We start from the raw sequence: 21,254 nt of genomic DNA, 5'->3' as shown, positions 1-21,254 counted from the left end.
ACCAAGAAATCTTACTAGTATCTCTCACCAGGTCTTTTCAGTTTATACCACTGCTGGAGAGATGAAACTATTGGTCTTTTCACTCTTAGGGGACAGAGTATCCTGCTAAGGAAGTCATTACTTTGCCTTTGATTGTGCTCACTGAGTTTTTGCTCAACTAATTTATCACTTCTTTACTTTCTAGTATTTTCTGACTTTTTAGTCCTATTATTCATGTGATAAAATATCACCACAGAATAAATGTCCACTGATCATGTCTCCATATTATATCCTTGTTTTGTCTTGCGTAATTTTTTAATTAACAGTATATGCAATGTGGAGCCTTAGTTATGATTCCTGCACATTAAAAATTGTACCCTAAGGTCATCTTCACAGATCCAATTAGGCTTTAGTTAGTTTCACTACAGTACATATATACAATGGAATACTTTTAGAAAAGATGAAATCATGCAAGTTGCTGCTACGTGAATGGGTATGGAGAGCTTCGTGCAGAGTGTAGTTAGAAGGACAGACACAGAATGATCTCTCTCTCATAAGTGGGACATAAAGAAAGTAGGAGTTTAATAAATACCCAAAGACAACAGAAACTGAGAACTGGTCATTAGTACAAAGCTTACCATAGGGGAGAGAAGTGTGGGAGGGAATAGGTCAGGGGGTAGGGAGAACACTGGGACAATAGTGGAGGGAAGTGGACACTCTGGTGGAGGGTGTGTGATGTGGGAATGTATTATACATGAAATCATATCATTAGCAGTATTGTAAACTACAGTGCATAAAATCAAATTTTAAAAATATAGTTTTATATGGACTGCAAATACCTATAGACCTGTAAAAATATGTATGTGTATATGTATATGTATGTATATATATGCATGTCTATATGTATATGTGCATTGATGAATAGATATATGGTATATTAAAATTTACCTTTATTTTGCCCTTTCCCAAAGCAGCTCAGAATTTGATCCAAGCCTATCTTGGTGATTTTCTTGGCTTAGACCCTGTGACTCTGTGTGGAAGAGTTGCTTAATTTCCCCACACTTTCTTCTTTGTTTCTGTAGATAAACATCATTCAGGGAATTGTGGCAGAAATCAACACCAAGACTGGAGAATCTGAATGCCGCTATTATAAAGAGCGACTTCTTTACTTGGAAGAATGCCAGAAAGACGCTCTGATCGACAGCTCGAGAGTGCTGTGTTGTCACGGTGAACTGAAGAACAACCGGGGTGTGGTGAGTAGATCCTCTGTCTCAGTCTGACCAACACTTAATCCATTTGTCGCTGGGCCTCCTGTTACTATGTTTTCTCTACCCACCATCATGTTCTTTACACAAAAATGCCTTCCCGTTGTCCTTTATATCAGGGATCACATATTCATCTTTGCATGGGAATGTGTGTACACAGAAGTTTATGTTTTTATGTTTTATATAACTTTAATTATACATAACAAACATGTAATGTTTATAATTTGTTATATATTATTTATACTCAGATATTATGTAAAGTATATTTTATTGTGTGTGTGTTTAAAATTTCATGAGCAGGACATATTCAGAGGGAACACTGAAAAGAAACATAACGGTACCAACTTTTTATCTTGTTTGATCATGACCTTCCTTATCAGATGCAAAACAGTTATGATCTTCCCCCACTTTGATACCAGAAAAAAAGGGTGATTTTGATAGGATGTTAACAGAGATCACAGGAAAACAGATAATCCTTAAATTCAATGTACTGCTGAAGTTGAATGCATTAAGCTATAAGAAACCCTTTTCGAGGACAGAGAGATGGCTCAGTAGGCAGAACAGTATGGCCGAGCTGGGTTCAGTCCCCTGCATATCATATGGTCCCCCAAGTACCACTAGGAGTAAGCCCTGAGTATCCTCAGGTGTGCCACCCAAAAAGAGAAAAGAAAAAACTTTCTTATGGATTAGCAAATATATCTAGAAAGACATATTAAGACCAAGTTTCTGTTTGTGGAAATAGTAACCTAAACTCATTGGCCTCATCTCTAGCTCTAAACTGTACACATCCCATTTTCTAGCTTCTTTTTGACAGAAAAAGAATTCTTAAAAAAATTCTTAAATTGATATGCCTTGTCAATTTGAGCACTTTTTATGGTGATCTAACACATTGTCAGCACTCAATAATGTAAGGTCATGGAGTCAATGAGTAAAAGAAGGATATGGATTTAAATTATAAGTTAAAAATTTTTCCATTTATACTTGTAGCCAGTAGAAATTAATGCTGTGTATATATAATTTTTATGTTTTATGTGATAATATATTTTTAATATATATCTAAATTTCAATGAATTTCAATGTTAATAAGCCATTGAGAAAAAAATTTCCATTTAAATTGCATTTCATCTTTAGTATCTGCCAACTCTTTTCTTGAGAAAGGCACCACCCCAGCAGTGCTCTGGGGCCCAGGGGCTGCTCCAGGCAATACCCAACCCTGTATGGAATCCTGACAGTTTAGTGTTTGGGCCCAGTCACTTAGAAATGTTACTTTAAATTATTTAGCACATGTCACAGTACACAATATCAGGACTTCTATAGAGCCAACCAACTGGAGGTGGCACAGAGGTGATAAGATCTATCATAGGCCACTGCTTATGAAATAATTCTTTTTATACTGAATTCAGCTTCCACTTGTTGCTGGAAGCTGAATTCTGCTTTTCACTGATTTTCACAAAGCACTAGTGAGCACTGATGTCTGATGTCTGGCTCCCTCACCATATTTTCTCAGAAGTGCTGTTGTAGATACTTGGGAAAGTGACTCAGTCCTTCGGATGAAGGCCTGTTCTCTTTCAGCTAAGGACTGAAGACTGTGTGGATTGTGGCAAGGGCATTAAAGATGGATTCTAGCTGGGAATGTAGTTCAGTGGTAGGGAATATGCTTTGCATGGATGATACCCAGGGATCGATCCTGCCACCCCAGCCCCAAAGAAACTGTAGTTCATATCACAGGTAGATATATTTTTGAGAACAAAAGTAGAAAGGGGGGGATTTTTTTCTTTTCTTTTTTTTTAACTTAGTTTTTCCTTTCTCAGTAGAATTTTCTCCCAAAGAATAATTGTCTGACAATATTTGTTTTTTTACCCCAAATCACAGCAGGTAGCGCGTTTGCCTTGCATATGGCTGACCCGGGTTCAATTCCTCCGCTTTCTTGGAGAGCCCAGCAAGCTACCAAGAGTATCTCACCTGCATGACAGAGCCTGGCAAGCTACCTGTGGCATATTTGATATGCCAAAAACAGTAACAACAAGTCTCACAATGGAGACGTTACTGGTGCCCACTTGAGCAAATCGATGAACAACAGGATGACAGTGCTACAGTACCCCAAATCAAAATTGTGACTCCCCACCCTCACTCCACCCCTGGCCTGATCTTCTGGACCTTTGAGAAATACAGTCCCAAGTATTTCTATTAGAAAACCAAAAACTTAGCTACAAAATTATAGATTTATTTTTTCACTTCAGTCCCCAAGCATTTTCAGACTAGCACTTGGAACTGAGTGGAGCCAATTTACTCCAGCTTCACCCAGCAAGTAAAATTGCTTTCATGATGTGGTTTGAGATGAGCCTTTCTTTTTTCTTTTCTTTTCTCTCTCTCTCTCTCTCTCTCTTTTTTTTTTTTGCCCACACCACCACACATCAGTCATCAATCAGCCTTTTAAGTGCAGTCTCTTCAGAGATCCAAGGCTCTGATGCATTTAACTTAGGACAACTTTGATCATCTTCCTTTATGGCCTCGGCAGCATGCTCTGGTTTCCTCTGGAATGGGCGGTGTTTTGAGTTGGAATGCGTGGCCCAAGCTGATAATCTGTGGTTGAAGGAATAAGTGTTCTTACAGGTTTGAGAAGAAAAGATTAATCATAGGTTTTGTTACACCAGTCTCAACCTTTATAGACTATTGTTAATTTTAATCTTTCAGAAGTGTTAGGTATTATAAGCCAAATCCAGGAGTACTAAACCCCACTTTATTTTTATTTCATTTTATTTGGTTTTTGAGCCATACTGGCTGTGCTTAGGGCTTACTCCTGGCTCTGCACTCAGGGATTTCTCTTCTAAGCCCCACTTTTCACTTTATTCACTCTATTCCCTCCCCCCTTCTTTTTTATGGAAGCCTTAGGCTATGTGTGTCAGCACAGGTTGTAACTTGCAACAAGGATAGTGAATCTGGAGTTGGAATTCCTGGTTGCAGGTGTGTCTGTCTATAGTGCTTGTCTTCAGTGGGGCTTCAGAATGCTATTATACAGACTTACTCCTGTAGTAATAGTACTGGAATACTCTGGAAATGCCTCCACATTGACAACTTCTGTATGCCCCTGCAGATAGAGTTGATGTAGAAATCCATAATCCAACGTGAACCTGGGGATGGGCTCTCTTGCCCATGGAAAGCCACTAGTGAGCTAGTCACTAGATTGTTGCTTACGGAGATCTGTGGCTTCTTTTCTTTCAGAAACTGCATGTTTTCCTCTTCCAAGAAGTGCTTGTGATCACACGAGCCATCACCCACAATGAACAGCTCTGCTACCAGTTGTACCGGCAGCCCATTCCAGTGAAGGATCTGCTGCTAGAAGACTTGCAAGATGGAGAAGTGAGGCTGGGCGGCTCACTGCGTGGGGCTTTCAGCAACAACGAAAGAAGTATGCATGGCATTTTGACCCGTTGCACTGTCTTTGGTTGAGGTTGGGATGGCCAGCTGGAGAGAGGGAGAGAGCCTTGGAGTGAAACAGCAGTTTGACTCACTCCTTACTAATAGGTGACCTTACTCAATCTCCGGAAGCCTGTTTCTCATATGCAAGGCAGGGATGCATACACGCATGCCTACTTCATGTTGCGATAAAGATTAAGAAAGAGACTGCAGGTGAAGTTGTGCACATATAAAATTGGTTTTCCTTATAGGCACCCTGCCCCCCTCCTCCCCACACACACACATACACACTATACCCGCTGTGTCTGTCTCCTATTGGGTAAAAGCATATGAATACCACAGAGGCTCTACATAATTACAGGTTACATAACAGTGGGTTTTTTAAAGTTGAGCTGGCAAACTCATTTCTAAAAAGACAGAAGAACTGTAAACTGGCCTTAGAGTTCCTCAGTAGTTACTCAAATGGGCCTCTCTAATTTTATACTTAGTAAAAATGTAACCAAGAGAAACTAAGATAGCAGTGTCTATTCTGGTATCACCTATGTGTGAAGCACTGTGCTAAGAGCTAATATATATTGGTGAACAAAAACCTTAAAATTCTTGTTTCTCTGGAGCTTACAGTATAAGAAATACATGGTACACAAACAAAAGCAAATCTGTATACTGTTAAGTAAACTAAAATTCAGTAGAGGGATAGAAATAACCATAGGAAGTCTATTTTAGATTAAATGACCAGAGAAGCCTTTGAGGAAGTGACATTTGAGCCTCTTGGGTTAACATTGTTTTATTTTATTTTTAATTTTTTGGTTTTGGAGTCATACCCAGCGATGCTCAGGCATTACTCCTGACTCTGTACTCAGGACTTACTCCTGACAGTGCTCAGTGGACCATATGGGATGCTGGAGATCGAACCAGGTCAGCTAGGTGCAAGGCAAACACCCTACCTGCTGTACTGTCTCTTCACTACCAACACTGTTATTTTATTGTGAAGTTATTTAATATATACTGTCTTTTCTCTCCTCATTATTTCTTCCATACTAGTGGTAGTGAGAACAGCAGAAGCAGCAGCTCTAATATTTCTTGAATACTGACTACACGTCAGACATTATGTAAGCCCTTACTTGTATTAGCTCTCTTATCTTCCATAGTAACCGTATAAGAGATATCTTCTTTATTTCTTCCATTTTACAAATAATGAATCTGAGATATAAAGGAGTTAAGGGTCTTGACCAGGAGCAAAGAGTGGAGCCTGAATTGATATGAACTGTTGGTTTCAAGATTGTTGACTACAGAGACAGGAGAGCAAGAGGAGTGATTGCAGTTGCTCCTGTGAACTCTGTGTTGCACACTGCACAGGGCCCATTAAATGTTGTATTTTGCTATTAAACAACAAAAAAGGGGGCTGGAGCAATAGCATAGCGGGTAAAGCATTTGCCTTGCATGTGGCCGATCCAGTTCGATTCCCAGCATCCCATATGGTTCCCCAAGCATTGCCAGGAGTAATTCCTGAGTGCATGATCCAGGAGTAACTCCTGTGCATCAACAGGTGTGACCCAAAAAGAAGAAAAGTCTTCCAGACTATGCACTATTATTTTCAAATGGATGTAACTTCTGTTGAAGTATTTTAAATGTAACTCAGGGCCTGGAGAGATAATACAGAGGGTAGGGGCTTGCCCTACACATAGCCAACTCAGGTTCAATCTTGGGCACCCCATATTGTCCCTTGAGCCCTGATAGGAGTGCTTCTGAATGCAGAGCCAGAAGTAAGCCCTGAGCACCACTGGTGTGGCCCCAAAATAAAAATAAATGCAACATTATTCAATTTTTATAATTGAAACTAATGTATAATAACTCTGTGCCTTTGCCTATTGTCTCAGTCATTTGTAATGTTAAATACATAGGTACCATCTTATGGAGGACTGTAGGCATAATTTTGGTATTATAAAGAGCTTCATAAACTTGAAAAAACTCTAGCTTAGATCAGCTGTTGAAAATACAGATTTTCAGTTCCACCTACTGAATCCAGATCTCTAAGGGTAGAGCCCAGCAGCCTATATTTTTAACAAGTTCTCCAGGGAATTTTGATTGGCAGCTGGACTTGGTAACTAGTCCTCTGGGGTCCCCTGAAACATAAGATGTAGTTGCTCATAGCTGTGATACCCATTTGCAAGTGTCTGATGAAAACTGAGCTCAACCTGTATCAACTATACTTATCTGGTGGTGGCAGCTGAGTAAGCTGAGCTGTGTCACATTTTATACCCAATCTCTGATGTTGGCCACTAGGAACAGGGGTCAGGGTTAGAGCCTCTCTACTTACTACCCGTCCCCACTTTTCTTTACCTGTGGAATTCTCTCTTTCTCTCTTAACCTTTTCTCCCATGTGTTTTTCATTCCTAGTTAAAAATTTCTTCAGAGTAAGTTTCAAAAACGGATCCCAAAGCCAGACTCACTCACTCCAAGCTAATGACACCTTCAACAAACAGCAGTGGCTCAACTGTATTCGTCAAGCCAAAGAGACAGTCCTGTGTGCAGCTGGGCAAGTGGGGGTGCTTGACTCCGAGGGACCATTTCTCAGTCCCACGTCTGGGAGCAGGGAGCCCCAGAGAGAAACCAAACTTGAGCAGATGGACCAATCGGACAGTGAATCTGACTGTAGCATGGACACCAGTGAAGTCAGCCTTGACTGTGAGCGCATGGAACAGACAGACTCCTCCTGTGGGAATGGCACACATGTTGAAAGCAATGTCTGACAGAAGTGCGTGTACTTCCCTGAAGTAGCCCTGTGTCTTACCTGTACAAGTATTTGCATTCCACACATGGAACAGTTTGGAGAAGCACTTTTTAATCCTTTGATGACTGTGTTGACCCAGTCTCTTGTATCTCTACCTTTATCCCTAGTACTGTAACTGCCATTCTGTTTGGATAAGCTGGCATCTGGCAACTGTTATTATCTTGTATTGTATTTCACAAGTGTCAGGATGGATGGAGAGGTACTTGAACAAGTTATATTCAGTTGTCCTGCTGGATTTTTTTTTTAAATTGAAGGAAATAAGATCCCTAAACTACTGTTTCATGTAGATTATTGGAAGAGTCCCTGTGTGTTCCTCAAATGCTTTCTTAAGCTCTTTGACATGGTAACTGAAGGACTGGAACTGAGAGCCCTGCAGACAGGGCACGAGGAAGTCACTCATGTATTGCAATGGCACCCAAAGAGCTGTAAAAGATCAATGCTTGGAGTAAACTTGTTTCGATGTTATCCAGCTAGAATGCACAAAAAAATTCCTGGGGATTCTGGAGATTAATTTTATAAAGGAAGCAGCACTGTCTTGACCCTGAAATTTCATCAGTACAGATCTGATGCACACATCTCCTGGGACAGGAGAGAGAGTCTAACCTTAAACGGACGAGCACAAAAGCAGCTGTCAACTCTGGATCTTGAAATGCAGAGTACCTCACGCCAGTAGGGCTCTGTCATCATGACCAGCTTGTGTGAAAAAGCCACTTCTAGCCTAAGACAGTGGAAGAGGACTGCAAGGTCCTGGGCAGCCCCGCGGGATAGATAACAAAACGATCCCATCTCTTGTTTTATCTGCCGAGGCTGATGTATTTTAGAGTTTGAAGGAAGAGATGAGGAAAGAAGAACTGTGACCCAGTGGACTCGGCTTACAGAAATGTGTGAAAAGAAAAACTGAGAAGAGCTGTATCATGACCTTATGTAAGAAACATTGACGAAGAAAGGCAAGGTCCGCTGCCCTTTCAGGAAAGGCCAGAGCCCTGGGTTTTCCCACTTGGTTTTCGGGTCTCTATGTGCCAGCTCTGGCTCTATGCTGATCAGAATCCTAATTATATTCTCCCAAGGCCAACTTCATTAACTGTGATTAATAATGAAGAGCTAGCCAAACTAGTAACCTCTTTGTCCAGCCTTGATTTACAGCGCACTGAGGGTCACAGACCTTAATAAGAAACATTATCTGACTACGCAGAAAAGCTCCCAACCAGTGTAAATATTAAGAATAATCTGTGCAAAGTTATACCCACACCAGCACTAGTAGTAATGATTCTAAATTATTGCCAAAAAAGTTTCTTTTATAATCTTCTGTGTCTTTCAAGTTTACAGAAAGGAAAGCAGTAAATACTATGTTGTTGTTTTATTATGTACATCTATCCTGTGCATTCAAAGAAGCTATGTAACAAGATTTATCAATAAAAATGCAAGGTATATTACTTATTTTTCAAAAAACAAAAGATATTGTGGTCAGTTTTGCCCTGTAAAATGTATTTCTGTATTTATAGATTTTAAACATGATGAATTTTTTTCTATTACAAGTTTATTTAAAACTGCTTTGTTTCTAAGTTGTTACAGACTTAGCAAGAACATGGACCTGTTGCAGAGAGAGGCAGAAGAAAGTCATGGAGAGTTGTTTTATGGTGGAGAAAAGAATGAATCATTCTTTGCAGGAAGCATCGGCCACTTTGGCCAATGTATTGAGAAAGGAGGTCTGTCAAGTGATAGCCTCTGAGAGGAAAGTCAAGGAACGTTTTGATATGTTGAATGTTTTTGTATAATGGCCTTAAACTTTTCTGGAAGCATTTCAAATAAATTGCATTAAAAAGTCATTGTCACAGTTGTTGTTGTGTACAATATTTGTCCTCTAAATTCTCAATTTCAGTTCTTTTTCTGAAATTTCTTTCTAAAATGTTTGCCTATTTTGCCTAAATACAAATCTTTGGGGGGGAGGTGGGGGGCAGTAAAGGCCACATTCAGCTGTTCTCAAGGTTAATCCTAGCTCTGCACTCAGGGATCACCTTTGCCAGGCTTAGGAGACCATAATGTGGTGTCAGGAATCAAACCTAGATCAGCTGGATGCAAAGCAAGTGCCCTACCCAATGTATTAATCTCTAGCCCAGCCAAATACAAGCTTTAAAATAGTGTAAGCCTCAAAACAAACACTTTTGGTAAATGGCACCAAAGCTTTTTGCTGAGCTCATTTCTAAGTTCCACTTTCCATGTATTTTCTTATCATTCACTTATGCATTTTTTTTAAAGGAGCTACATGCACAGTACTGGGGGAAGGGCAGGGTAAGGCCACTTCTGGCCAAATTCAACCAGATGCAACAGGCTTGGTGGCTAGATGACTGGGCCCATCACTGCTGGGATCCACCATGGCCACATCTGAAAATGGGCCGAGGAGCTACGGTGACCGGAGTGTCATGCCAGGCATGTGTTCCATCCCTTTGAGCTATATTCCCAGCCCCTTATTCATTTTAACAACTATCTTGAAACTATACTACATATAAAGTCAAGTAATAAGCCATATTTATCAGAGAATAGTAGTGTTGAATTTTCTTTTTAGATTATGTGACTGTTAATGAACTCCAAGCTATATAATAGGAGGCAAACAGCTCTTTGAAATTGTTTGGTCTGGGGGCCACACTTGCCAGTGCTCAGGGCCTGTTTCAGGCATATTATTTGGGGAACCCCGTGATGCCAGGGATTGAACTCAGGCCTTCTGCATGCAAAGCATGTGCTCTACCCAGCCCTTCACTACTCAAATTCTTAATGAAATTTTTTTAGTTCATCCAGAGCAAATTTTTGATTTTGGGTTTTCTTGGATTTGGGCGCACACATGGCAGTGCTTGGGGCTTACTCCCAGCTTTGTGCTTAGAAGTCTTTCATGGTCATGTTTGGGGTCCCTGTGGAACTAAATATCAAACCCAGGGTTCCCGTGTAAAAAGCAAGGACCCAGCCCTTTTGAGCCTTCTCCCCTGACCCAAGAGTTGTTTTTATTAGTTTTTTGTTTGTTTAATTTTGTTTGGAGGGGCATTGTTCTCGAGCGGTGGTCAAGGGGAGTGAGGATGCCTGCTAGCAAATCTCAGCTAACCAGAGGACTGGCAGTTCAAGAAAGGACCCATGAATGTAGTACTGCTCAGTCTCTGCAGAACTGGGGTCTCCAGGGCTACACCCAGGGGTGCTGGAAATGTCATGCAGTGCTGGGGATCTCCTTGTTCTCTGGCTCCCCAAGAGTAGTTTTTAATCTATCAAGCCCTAAGAGTAGTTCCTAGATGAAAAATCTAAACAATTTAAGATTTGGTAGCCAAATTTCAATAGCAAGTTTGTTCAATAAGGTAGGTTATTGGTCTTTAAATATACTATCCCCATTTTCTTTGACATATTGTCAATTCCCAGAGTAACCAGTATATTCGTATAAATCAATGTAAGTTCAAATTTTTCTCTAAGGACTATGGAGGTGGCTTACAGGGCTGAAACCTGTGCTGTGAATACCAAAGCCCTGGCCACCCTGGTCCCCTGGAGAACTGCTGGGAGGATGACTGAGCACCCCCAGGTATGTGTCCCCCAATTATTTTTTCTAAATGAGTATTTCTTACTCACCTCTCTACTTCTTCCTTATCTCTCCCCCATTTCATCGTTCTTGGGTGTCACTTTGCTTTTTTTCTCTTTTTCCCCCCACTTTCCCATGATCAAATCAACTTTGATATCAAATAGTGAAGCACTATGAATATGTTAGAAAATGTTTATACTGACATTTTGTGGGTTAGAACAAATGGCTGAGGGCTAAATGGTTTCTTAGTCTAGTTTCAAGATGTTATTTTACACACAAGTACACGTAATCCTCATCATCTAGATGAAAAGCCATAAGTAAATAAGGGAGCCAGAACTAGCAATTTTGTGCAAAATTAGAGTGTGGTTTCAGCTCCTGGGTTGTGGTCACTACCACTGTCTGCTTTAGTTTCCATTCCTAGCTGTCTTCAAGAGTTAAAAATGCAAAACTCTTCACGACAAGAGTCCTGTTCTAATAAAGCTTCTGTGATCCTCTTACTAGTTCTCCAAAAGCCCAGGGACTTGGAAGATTTGGTAAAGAGAACATCTGGTTGTACAGCTTCACTTTGCTGGTTTTGCTTGCTTGGCACCCCCACAGCACTGCAGCAAACACCACTGAACCTCTCTCTTGTTGATGCCATGGATTCATTTAATTCATGCTTTCTTGTTTCCTGACAGAATTCTAGAGGGACCACATTGAAAGGGAATTAGAAGAGGTGACCAAACCCACCAGGAGAAATCTGAAGATCATGATGATTTAAAACCTTGCCCATGTGAGAAGAGATAACTGTAGTCACTGCAGATAGAAGGTTGCTTGAGCAAACAACATTTGCCAAACAGTCACTATTTATTGAAGGCTTAGTTGGCACTTCAGTCAGCCACAAAGATTTACCCAGACTCTTTCACTGACTTTGCTTCTTATTTACAGGGAGGAGTGGGGGTAGAGAGGTGTCTATCCAGAGAATGTTTTTCTTCCCTCCCTCCCTTCTTTCCTTCCTTCCCTTCTCCCTCCCTCCTTCCTTCCTCCTTTTCTCCCTTTCTTCCATCCCCCCTCTTTATTTTCTCTTTCTTTTGATTTGGGACCCCGTGGTCCTCAGGGCTTACTGCTGGTTCTGCAACCAGAGATTTCACACATGACAGGGCTGAGGACCATAGGGGGTACTAGGAATTGAACCTGGGTTGGTCACATTCAAGCAACTGTCTCCCCCAAAAGCTTCCCGTGGCGTATTTGATATGCCAAAAACAGTAACAATAGGTCTCATTCCCCTGACCCTGAAAGAGCCTCCAATCATTGGGAAAGATGAGTTAGGAGAGGCTGCTAAAATCTCAGGACTGGAAGGAATAGAGATGTTACTGGTGCCCGCTTGAGTAAATCAATGAGCAACGGGATGACAGTGATACAGTGACAGTCTCCCCAAACGCTTCTTTGGTATCTTTCTTTTCCACAATTTTGTTTGTTTTTTTCTTTTCAAGAACTTTAGAAAGAGCAAAGTGAAACTCCTGGATTTGGTCCCATTTCTCCTGCATTGAATATTCTTTGAGTATTCTTATTTCTTCATTCCTACTTTTAATGTTCTTCATTTCTACTCTTAATCTCTTCATTCCTACTTTTAATGTCCTTCTACTTTATTTCCTGGGGAAATTTCCTCACCTTTATCTTTTAACCCTTCTGGGATCTGGTAAGCATTCATTTGGGGAAAAGGTTTATTCTCACAGTTTTTTGTTGTTTTGGTTTTGAAAAAAAGACTTTTTCATTTTCAACACTGTCCTTATTCTTACAGCATTCCAGATCTTAGGAAAATAGTATCTTATAGATTTGTTGAATTTTTCTTGTGTATTGTTTACACAATAGTTAAGGGATAACATTAATAACTTATTGGATTATTTTGTTGTTGTTGTTTATTTTATTTTGAATTGGCGATATAGGGTTTGAGCCACATGTAGTGGTGTTCAGGGACTATTCCTGGCTCTGTGCTCAGGAATGACACTTGGTTATGCTCAGGGAATCATACACAATAGAGATTTGAACTGGGGCAAGCAACTTGCAAGTCAAGGACTTACCTCCTGCACTCTCTCAGGCCCACTTTGTGGATTATTAAGGGGATTAAAGGAGCTATTATACTTTAAAATGCTGTGTCAGACATTACCCTTACTCCCCAAGTTCACCCTACCTGCTCCTCCTTCCCTGCACTTATGTGAACTGTTTGTACTTACTGGTACAGAAGCTTTACTGCTGTGGCATCTGTGGTGATTGGAGGTGAAACCAGACTGTACACAGTGTACTCAGCAGTTTGAAGATATGTTGCTGAGAAGTCAGAGACAGTTTCAGCCCCAAGAGGGGAGCGCTGCATGGAGAGAAAAACAACAACAACAAAAAGCTTGGAGATCTCTAGAGAAACTCCCTCAAGTACTCAGTTGAGTACTGATCAGTGCACACATATAAACAAACTACCCAAGGGTGGAAAAAATATCCCAAAAGATAGGCAGGAACTCATGGTGTTTAGGTTGGTGCCTATTTCACAAATAAGACTAGAGTATCATCATTGGTTAAATTCCTGATGAGGCCTGGTTTCAGCAAAGGGGAATAATTAACCATAGAGTAAATTACCACTCTGGTTTCACCCAACAGATCTTAAAGACTAAAATGCAGTAGCCAATATGGAAGCAATACAAATGCCAAACTACAGTTGAACGAATAAAGAAGTTGTGATATATACACAACAATGGAATATTATGCAACTCTAAGGAAAACTAAATTATGCAATTTTTTATGACACAAATGGAACTAGATGATATCATGCTAAGTGAAGTTTATCATAAGGAAAGGGATAGATATAGAATGATCTTTCTCATATGCAGGACTTGAAGATACACAGCAATATAGCAACAAAAGGCCAAAGGCATCATAAATCAGAACTGTTCTACAAACTGAGTTGGGGGTAAGGATTGAAAGGGAGGAGCATTAAGGATACACTGTCGGGGGATACACTGGTGGCTGTAGTATTGGAATTATGCAGTGGAAACCATTAATAGTATTGCAAAGGAATTATGTACTATGGAAATCATTGTTAATAGTATTGCAAATCTCACTATTTTGATCAAATTAAAAGAGGCGGGGATCAAAAGAACTAAACTCTCTTCAAGTAAATGCATCCCAGAACAAAGCTAAAGACTGATGGATTATCTCATAACTGAGAACACATGCCTTGTGACTATCAGATAACAAGTTGAAACTCCAGTGCCACTACATGTATTGAGTGTAATCCTGCAAGCTCTGCTATGATCCTTTGCAAACACAAGTGATTACTACCACACTGCATCCTGGTATGCAAGCTCTAAAAGTAAAATAAGGGCTATATGATATCCCCAGCAATCACTACAACTGGAAAATGTGTGAGGACCACAGCTAATGAGTATAACAACTCAAAGAACATTATGTAAGCACAACTAAAGAAGTGTGACCCTTGGCAAGTACTGTCAAGTTGCTAGCACCACAGTTTGTGTGAAACACTCAGTGAACACCACAGGTAAATGCACAGACACAGTAGTTGTGTGTATAATCTGGTCACCACTAACAATGGCAATGGGAATGGGAGAGGAATTTTTTAAAAAATCTATGTGAGAACACAAAAGTATACAGTACCGGAAAGGAAAAAATTCATGTTTGTCATCTAATTAATGGCATGTCATCTAATCAATAACTGGCATGCAAAGAAGGAAAAAAATAGAATAAAAATATTTTTTAAAATTTGAAACCAATGTAGATGTGGCATAGATACTAGCAAGAGCAGACAAGGACATTTGAAAATATTTATTTTAGCATTTTTCCATATTTTAGGTAGAGACATGAATGATATGGAGGTTAATGAATAAATGGCCCAATCTGACTTCTAGTGATGAAAATGAAAATGGTCATGTCAAGAAGAAAATGTATGAGATTAGTAGCAGATCATATATTGCAGAAAGTTGGTGAACAAGATATAGTAATATAAGCTATCAAAGATGAACACTTAAGGTAAAAAGAGGGTGGAGTTCACAGGTAGGGCACTTCCTATTCATGTGTAAGTCCTTGGTTGGGTTCCTTATACACCATGGTCCCACGCACCACCACCCCTTGCCTCATACACATAGAGAAAAACCTGTAAAACATATGTGGAGCATGGACAAATTTAGAGCAAGCCTATAGGGATAGAGAATGGAAGAGACAAAAAATAAATATTTGGGGCCAAGGAGATAGGTCAAAGAGCTAGAGCCCATGCTTTGCATGTGGGAGTCCTAGATTTGAGCCCTAGAGCCGTATGGTTCCCCAGAGACTACTGGGAGTATCCCAGAACACTGTGCCTGGAGCTTTAGCAACCTGAGCTCCAATGGGCGTGTCCCTCTCCCCCATCTGTGATGATAGAGACTGCAAGAACTTTCATAAATTTGGGAACTATATATCCACAGATTTAAGAAGTTAAGTGAACCCCAGAAACTGGATAAAATCCATAAGATAAAATTCATATAGAATCGAAAGACATAGAACACCCAAAACAACTTAAGATGAACAAAATTGAAAGAGTTGCTCAAATTTTCCTATATTACAATAACCAAACCAGTGGAATATTGGTAGAGGGATTGTTAATAGTATAAATTGAGAGCCCCAAAACATAACAACTAAATGGACACTTGATTTTTAAAAGGCAGAGCACATGACTTACATGGTGGCAATCTGGGTTTAACTCTTGGCACTTCACAGCCCTTGAGCCCCATATGAGCTTGGAGCCCCACTACCGCAAAAAAAAAAAAAAAAAAAACTAAAAGGAAAAACTTCTGCTCTGACATGATCAAAAGACATAACTGAAAGACTAAAAACATAGGACACAGGGCACAAACACTTTGGCCCAAGTGTTCACGTCTTTTAGTTATGGTGCTCAATTAGGTATTACAGCTTCTTAGCTGTGTGCTCACACATATCTGCTGTGGGGCTGGGAATTGCTTGTGGCAGAGCTGCCAGGATCACACTTTGTGCATCTGGAATTGAACTCGATGCCTTTATGCTTGTAACACAGGTGCTTTAAGGTCCTGAGCTATCCTGGGACCCCTGTAGTTGTCTAATTCTAAGCCACTTCCAGCGCCTACCAATTGCTAGTGTGCCGTGCTTAGTGGGTGTTGGTGAGTAAAGAAACCCTTCTGATCCCCAGATCCAAACAGTATGCCCCAGCAACCTCCCCCTGTCTTCCACTCCCAAACTTGGCGTTCCTCCTCTCTCATTATCCACAAGGCACCAGACTTTTCCATCAATATTCATTTATTTATTTTTCATTCATGTAACAAGTTGGGTTTTTTTTCCCCGCATTGTTCTAATCCCAGGAGATACAGCAGGGCTCAAATACCCTTTTATTTGAACTGTTCATTTCCATCCCCTCCAATTAGTCCCGGGAAACTTCAAATTTCAACCCCCAAGACCCCTCTCTGGGACACCCTTTCCAGACTCTTCCCTCCCAACCTTAGGAGGCTCTCAGCCTTATGACGTAAACGGAGTGGCAGCGGCTTGGGCTCTTGGAGGAGTGCGGGCGGAGGGGCAGGGTGTGGAGGTACTGGCAGGAGTCTCTGCAGTGAGCTCCCTTCACGGGCAATGGGGGCGTTGCACGTGGCCGCCACGGCCCCCGCGACGCTGCTTCAGGATCCTCCGGGGCGCGCGGGCATGGCTCTCGGGGCACGCGCCCAGGGGCCCCGGGGTGGGGAGGGGGTAGAATCTTGGACGCCAGTTTCCCATGCGAGGCTGAAGAACCCGGCGAGGGACGTCGAGAGTCGGGCGCGAGGGTCAAGGCTCAGAGGCGACGGGTCCTGCAGCGGTGGCGGCAACGAGGCTTCCTCCTCCTCCACCTTTTCCACGTCCCGGGGGGCAGGGGCGCCGGCAGCGCCTCGTGCCGCCGAGGACACTTGGCCTGACTCCCGGACAGACCCTCCGACGCCCTGCTCGACCCTCACTTTAAAGCTCTCACGGCGTCACGGGCTGCCCTCCCGACGACCGCCGGCGCCGCACCTTGGCGGGCTTCTCAGGGCGCATGCGCAGTGTTGCTAGCCACCGGGGCTCCGAACGCACCGAGCATGAGCGTGTGCGGCCCTGCCAGAAGTGATCCTTGATTACCACTGGGTATGGTCCAAAAGACAAAAACAACAAAAAGAAAGATGAGTGAGTAGGTAAATTAGAGCCTTGTGCATTGGTACGAAGGTAAGATTGGGCAGGTGCTATAAAGCAGTAAGATAGAAGATGGTTTATCAAAAACTTGAAATTTCCATATAATCCAGCAATACTGCTTCCCAGTTCATCTACAAAGGCTAGAAAGCAAGGTCTCAGAGAGCTCATCCCGTTGCTCATTGATAGCAGGCACCAGTAACGTCTCTCATTGAGAGACTTATTGTTACTGTTTTTGGCATATCCAATACACACCGGCAGCTTGCCAGGCTCTGTCCCTAGGGCTCGGTACTCTCAGTAGCTTGCCGGGCTCTCTAAGAGGGGTGGAGGAATCGAACTCCGATCAGCCACGTGAAAGGCGAACGCCCTACAGCTGTGCTATTACTCCAGCCCCTCAGAGAGCAAGTCAGCATTATTCAAAGTAGCTAAGAAGCTTCATTTCCATTGATGGATAGATGGCTAAACTAAATAGATATATATGTGCAATGGAATGTTATTCAGTCTTAAAGAATATTCCTGTCACATAGTATATATCATGGCTGTACCTTGAAGATATTATAAGGGAATAAGATAATAACAAAGAGACAATTACTATATATCTATTTGTATAAGGTACCTAGAACAGTCAAAATCATAGACAAGAAAGCATACAGGGCTGGGGACAAGGGAATGGGAAATTGTGCTTTAATGTCTAAAGGTGTTAATTTTTTGTTTGCTGTTTTAGTTTTCCCTTGCCAGGATCTCATCACTTTCCAGGACATTATGGATTGCCTGGTGCTTGCTGAACATCAGAGATTCAGTTCAAACACTCACTTACCCTGAGTGTTTCCTAAGCCACTGAGCAATCTTCCAGAATCTTCCTGAGAATTCCAAAGAGCAAATCTGTCAGGATTGTCTCAGCACCTATGGGCAACACTGTAAGTCAATAGTTGCCTGAGTTCCAGTTTTGCAAGCTAAGAAAGGAGGTAGAATTGGGCACATATCATGTGAAAGTACTTAACTCTGTTCAATTATACACTGAAAAAAGGTTAAGATGAAAATTTTTCTGTGCCTCTTTTATAACCTTTATACCTTTCCCTTTGTTGCTGCTTTTTTGTTGTGGGTGGTGGTAAATGGAGGTCACACTCATTTAATTGTGGTACTCACATTCTGGTTTTTGTGGAGATGGTGTGGGGAGAAGTTGGGTTGTCCAGCTGTGTTCAGGGCTCAGTCCTGTCAGTGCTTGGGGCTTTTTATGGTGCCAGAGATCAAATCAGAGATCACACTCCGTCTACATTTTTCACACATCTGTTTCCCTCTGCTCTTGCTTTAGGTCCTATCCATCCAAGAGCACTTGTGGTCTCAGAACTCTGCGAAAAATTCTGATTAACCAAATATAATACCTGAAGGAGACAGAGAGTATAGAGGGTAAGACACTTGCTGTCTCATGTTTGATCCTTGGACTGCATATGGTTCACTAAGCACCACCATGGGTGATCACTGAGCATAAAGCCAGGAGTAAGCCCTGAGAAGCACCAGTTATGGCCTTCAAAAGCAAAATCAAAAAAAAATCTACAATTAGATAGTAGAGCTCACATAAGATAAGCTTGTGTATGTGTGTGTGTAGTTAAACATTTATATATAAGATTAGTATATACCTTTCTGAACATACATATGTGTATGTTCACTTAACTCTTACTGAACATTTGAAAAATATTGTTAAGCAATACAAAAAAGCTACTCAGATTTTTTTTCAACTGCTTAGTAAAGTTTTGCTGCCCTCTTCTGGAATGACGATATTTATGTTTCTGAGGGCTAGTTTTCAGGGCTTAAAAAAGATGTTAGGGCAATAACCCCTGCCCCTGAAATGTTTATTAAAGTAAATGATTTATTTTTAGTAATAGAGATATTTGACTTGGGGTTATTTAAGGACAAATTTAGAATAGAGAAAGATGCAGATACATTGCTTCAAAGGAAGTTTATTATTTTCCCTCCAATCTTTGTTTATCTGGAGAAAGGTGTAGGTCTTATGGGCCAAAAAGAGGAGCAGGTACAAAACAGGAGGGGATGGAATCTAGAAGAAGCTGGTTGAGTCATTACTGGTCCTTAACTTATTTAACATCAAAGAATAGAGTCCTTTAGGAAGTACAGGTAAAGACTGATGGATTATGAATAACATAAAAATGAATGGTGGAGAGAACTCACTTTCTTTGGATTTTTTTTAGGTGATTCATGAAGGTTCTCATTTAGAAATAGCTCTGTTGAGCTTTAGAGGACATGATTTGAAAACAAAATATTTCCAAAATTATTCATTCTAGTTTCTGAGAAATTTTTCTGGACAGTCTCCTTCAGAATATACTTAACCCTGTTTGCATGAAGTATTTGTTATAGAATATGTTTTATACTTACTGAGCTTCATCACTTCACCCAATCAAAGACTGAGTCAGAAAACTTCAGGTGAGATTTCTATTAAGCATGTAAAATGGTTTTGACTTATTTTACTTAAGTGTTTATCCAGATGGTGGTAGGTGAATTGAAAGTAGATGTTGAATGTTGTCCAGGTTAAATACTAGCCTACCTCCAGTATATCCTACTGTGGCTTTATATTTTTTTCCTCAAACAAATAACTGTGTAGTCACAGCATACATCTAAATGAGAACAGCACATTTTTTTTTTCAAATAGTGAAGTCATACTTTTCTTTAATAATCGAAATCTTTTCTTGAAAAATAATCAAGAAATTGAAAGTAAGATACAAAACATAAAGTAAACAAAGTTAATACTATTACAGTAAATGCTCTATATGACTGTGCAATATACTCCAGAATATAGTTAAATCCATCCCAATGTCACAAGTTGTCCATCAGTTGCCATATAATCTACTAATACTGAGTTCTTTACAAAGGAAATAAGAAAAGGCAATTTTTTTTTTATTATTTTTTTTAATTTATTTATTTTTAATTAGAGAATCACCGTGAGGGTACAGTTACAGATTTATACACTTTTGTGCTTATACTTCCCTCATACAAAGTTCGGGAACCCATCCCTTCACCAGTGCCCATTCTCCACCACCCGTAAACCCAGTGTCCCTCCCACCCTCCCCAATCCCATCTCCCCCCCACCCCACCCTGCCACTGTGGCAAGGCATTCCCTTCTGTTCTCTCTCTCTAATTAGCTGTTGTGGTTTGCAATAAAGGTGTTCAGTGGCCGCTGTGCTCAGTCTTTAGCCCTCATTCAGCCCGCAACTCCCTTCCCCCACATGGCCTTCGACTACAATGTAGTTGGTGATCACTTCTCTGAGTTGACCTTTCCCCGGAACGTGAGGCCAGCCTCGAAGCCATGGAGTCAACCTCCTGGTACTTATTTCTACAGTTCTTGGGTGATAGTCTCCCACTCAGAACAGCACATTTTTAATAGAGTCAAAAATTTTGGAAAATTTTTAAATTATCCAATTCAATTTTTTTTCTATCTCTCCAGTTCATTATGTTGGGTATTCTATCAAACTAAAATATACACTGATCTTAATTCATTTTTATAGGTATTGAAATTTTTTAATTAAAAAACAAATCAAAATACTTGTATGCTGTAAATAAAAATTGTTTGCTATATAGAAAAAAAAAGATGTTAGGTTTAGTGTTCACTAGCCAGGCATTGAATTATTTCTCAGAACCCAGAGTTTCATAGAGGTATATCAGACTTTCTGCAAATGTCTAATTCAAATTTAATTTCCCAAACAGTTTTTTTTAGGATCACTCCTGGTGGGATTTGGAGGACCCAAAGTATTGTTGGGGATCAAATTCAGGACAGCCTCACACAAGACAAGAGCCTTATCTGATCTACTAACTCTCCAGTTCCTTTTATCCTTAACAATTTTAAACTCTTTTTACAATTAAACTGGTATTCTCACCCAGTATTGTTTTTTAAAAGAACATAATATGGTGTGCTTAAGATTATACATGTACCTAATTTTGGCACATCAAATACAGCCTGAATCTAGGCTTGGAGTGAAAACAGGAAAACTTAAACCATTCATTTTCTTTTTCTTTGTTCTTATACCCCATCATTCCATTTCAAACTCAATGGGTTTCTGCTAAA

At 40.6% G+C, this 21,254-nt stretch overlaps 1 protein-coding gene across 4 annotated transcripts in view; it reads left to right on the top strand.

The window, feature by feature from the left end:
• ARHGEF3 (Rho guanine nucleotide exchange factor 3) overlaps positions 1 to 9,278 on the top strand; it is a 347,358-nt gene extending 338,080 nt beyond the window's left edge. For all 4 annotated transcript variants that reach the window (XM_012934215.2, XM_004615153.2, XM_004615154.2 and 1 more), the window contains 3 exons: positions 1,062 to 1,232; positions 4,467 to 4,653; positions 7,059 to 9,278. In XM_012934215.2, the coding sequence (XP_012789669.2) occupies positions 1,062 to 1,232; positions 4,467 to 4,653; positions 7,059 to 7,411 (711 nt within the window). In that variant the 3' untranslated portion in view covers positions 7,412 to 9,278. The remainder of the gene's footprint in view (positions 1 to 1,061; positions 1,233 to 4,466; positions 4,654 to 7,058) is intronic.
• Positions 9,279 to 21,254: the final 11,976 nt, after the last annotated feature.

The sequence above is a fragment of the Sorex araneus genome, chromosome 4 (genome assembly GCF_027595985.1).
Source record: "Sorex araneus isolate mSorAra2 chromosome 4, mSorAra2.pri, whole genome shotgun sequence".
NCBI lineage: Eukaryota > Metazoa > Chordata > Mammalia > Eulipotyphla > Soricidae > Sorex > Sorex araneus.
Note: the sequence above shows the minus strand (reverse complement) of the source record. Positions and strands in the feature narration are given on the sequence as shown.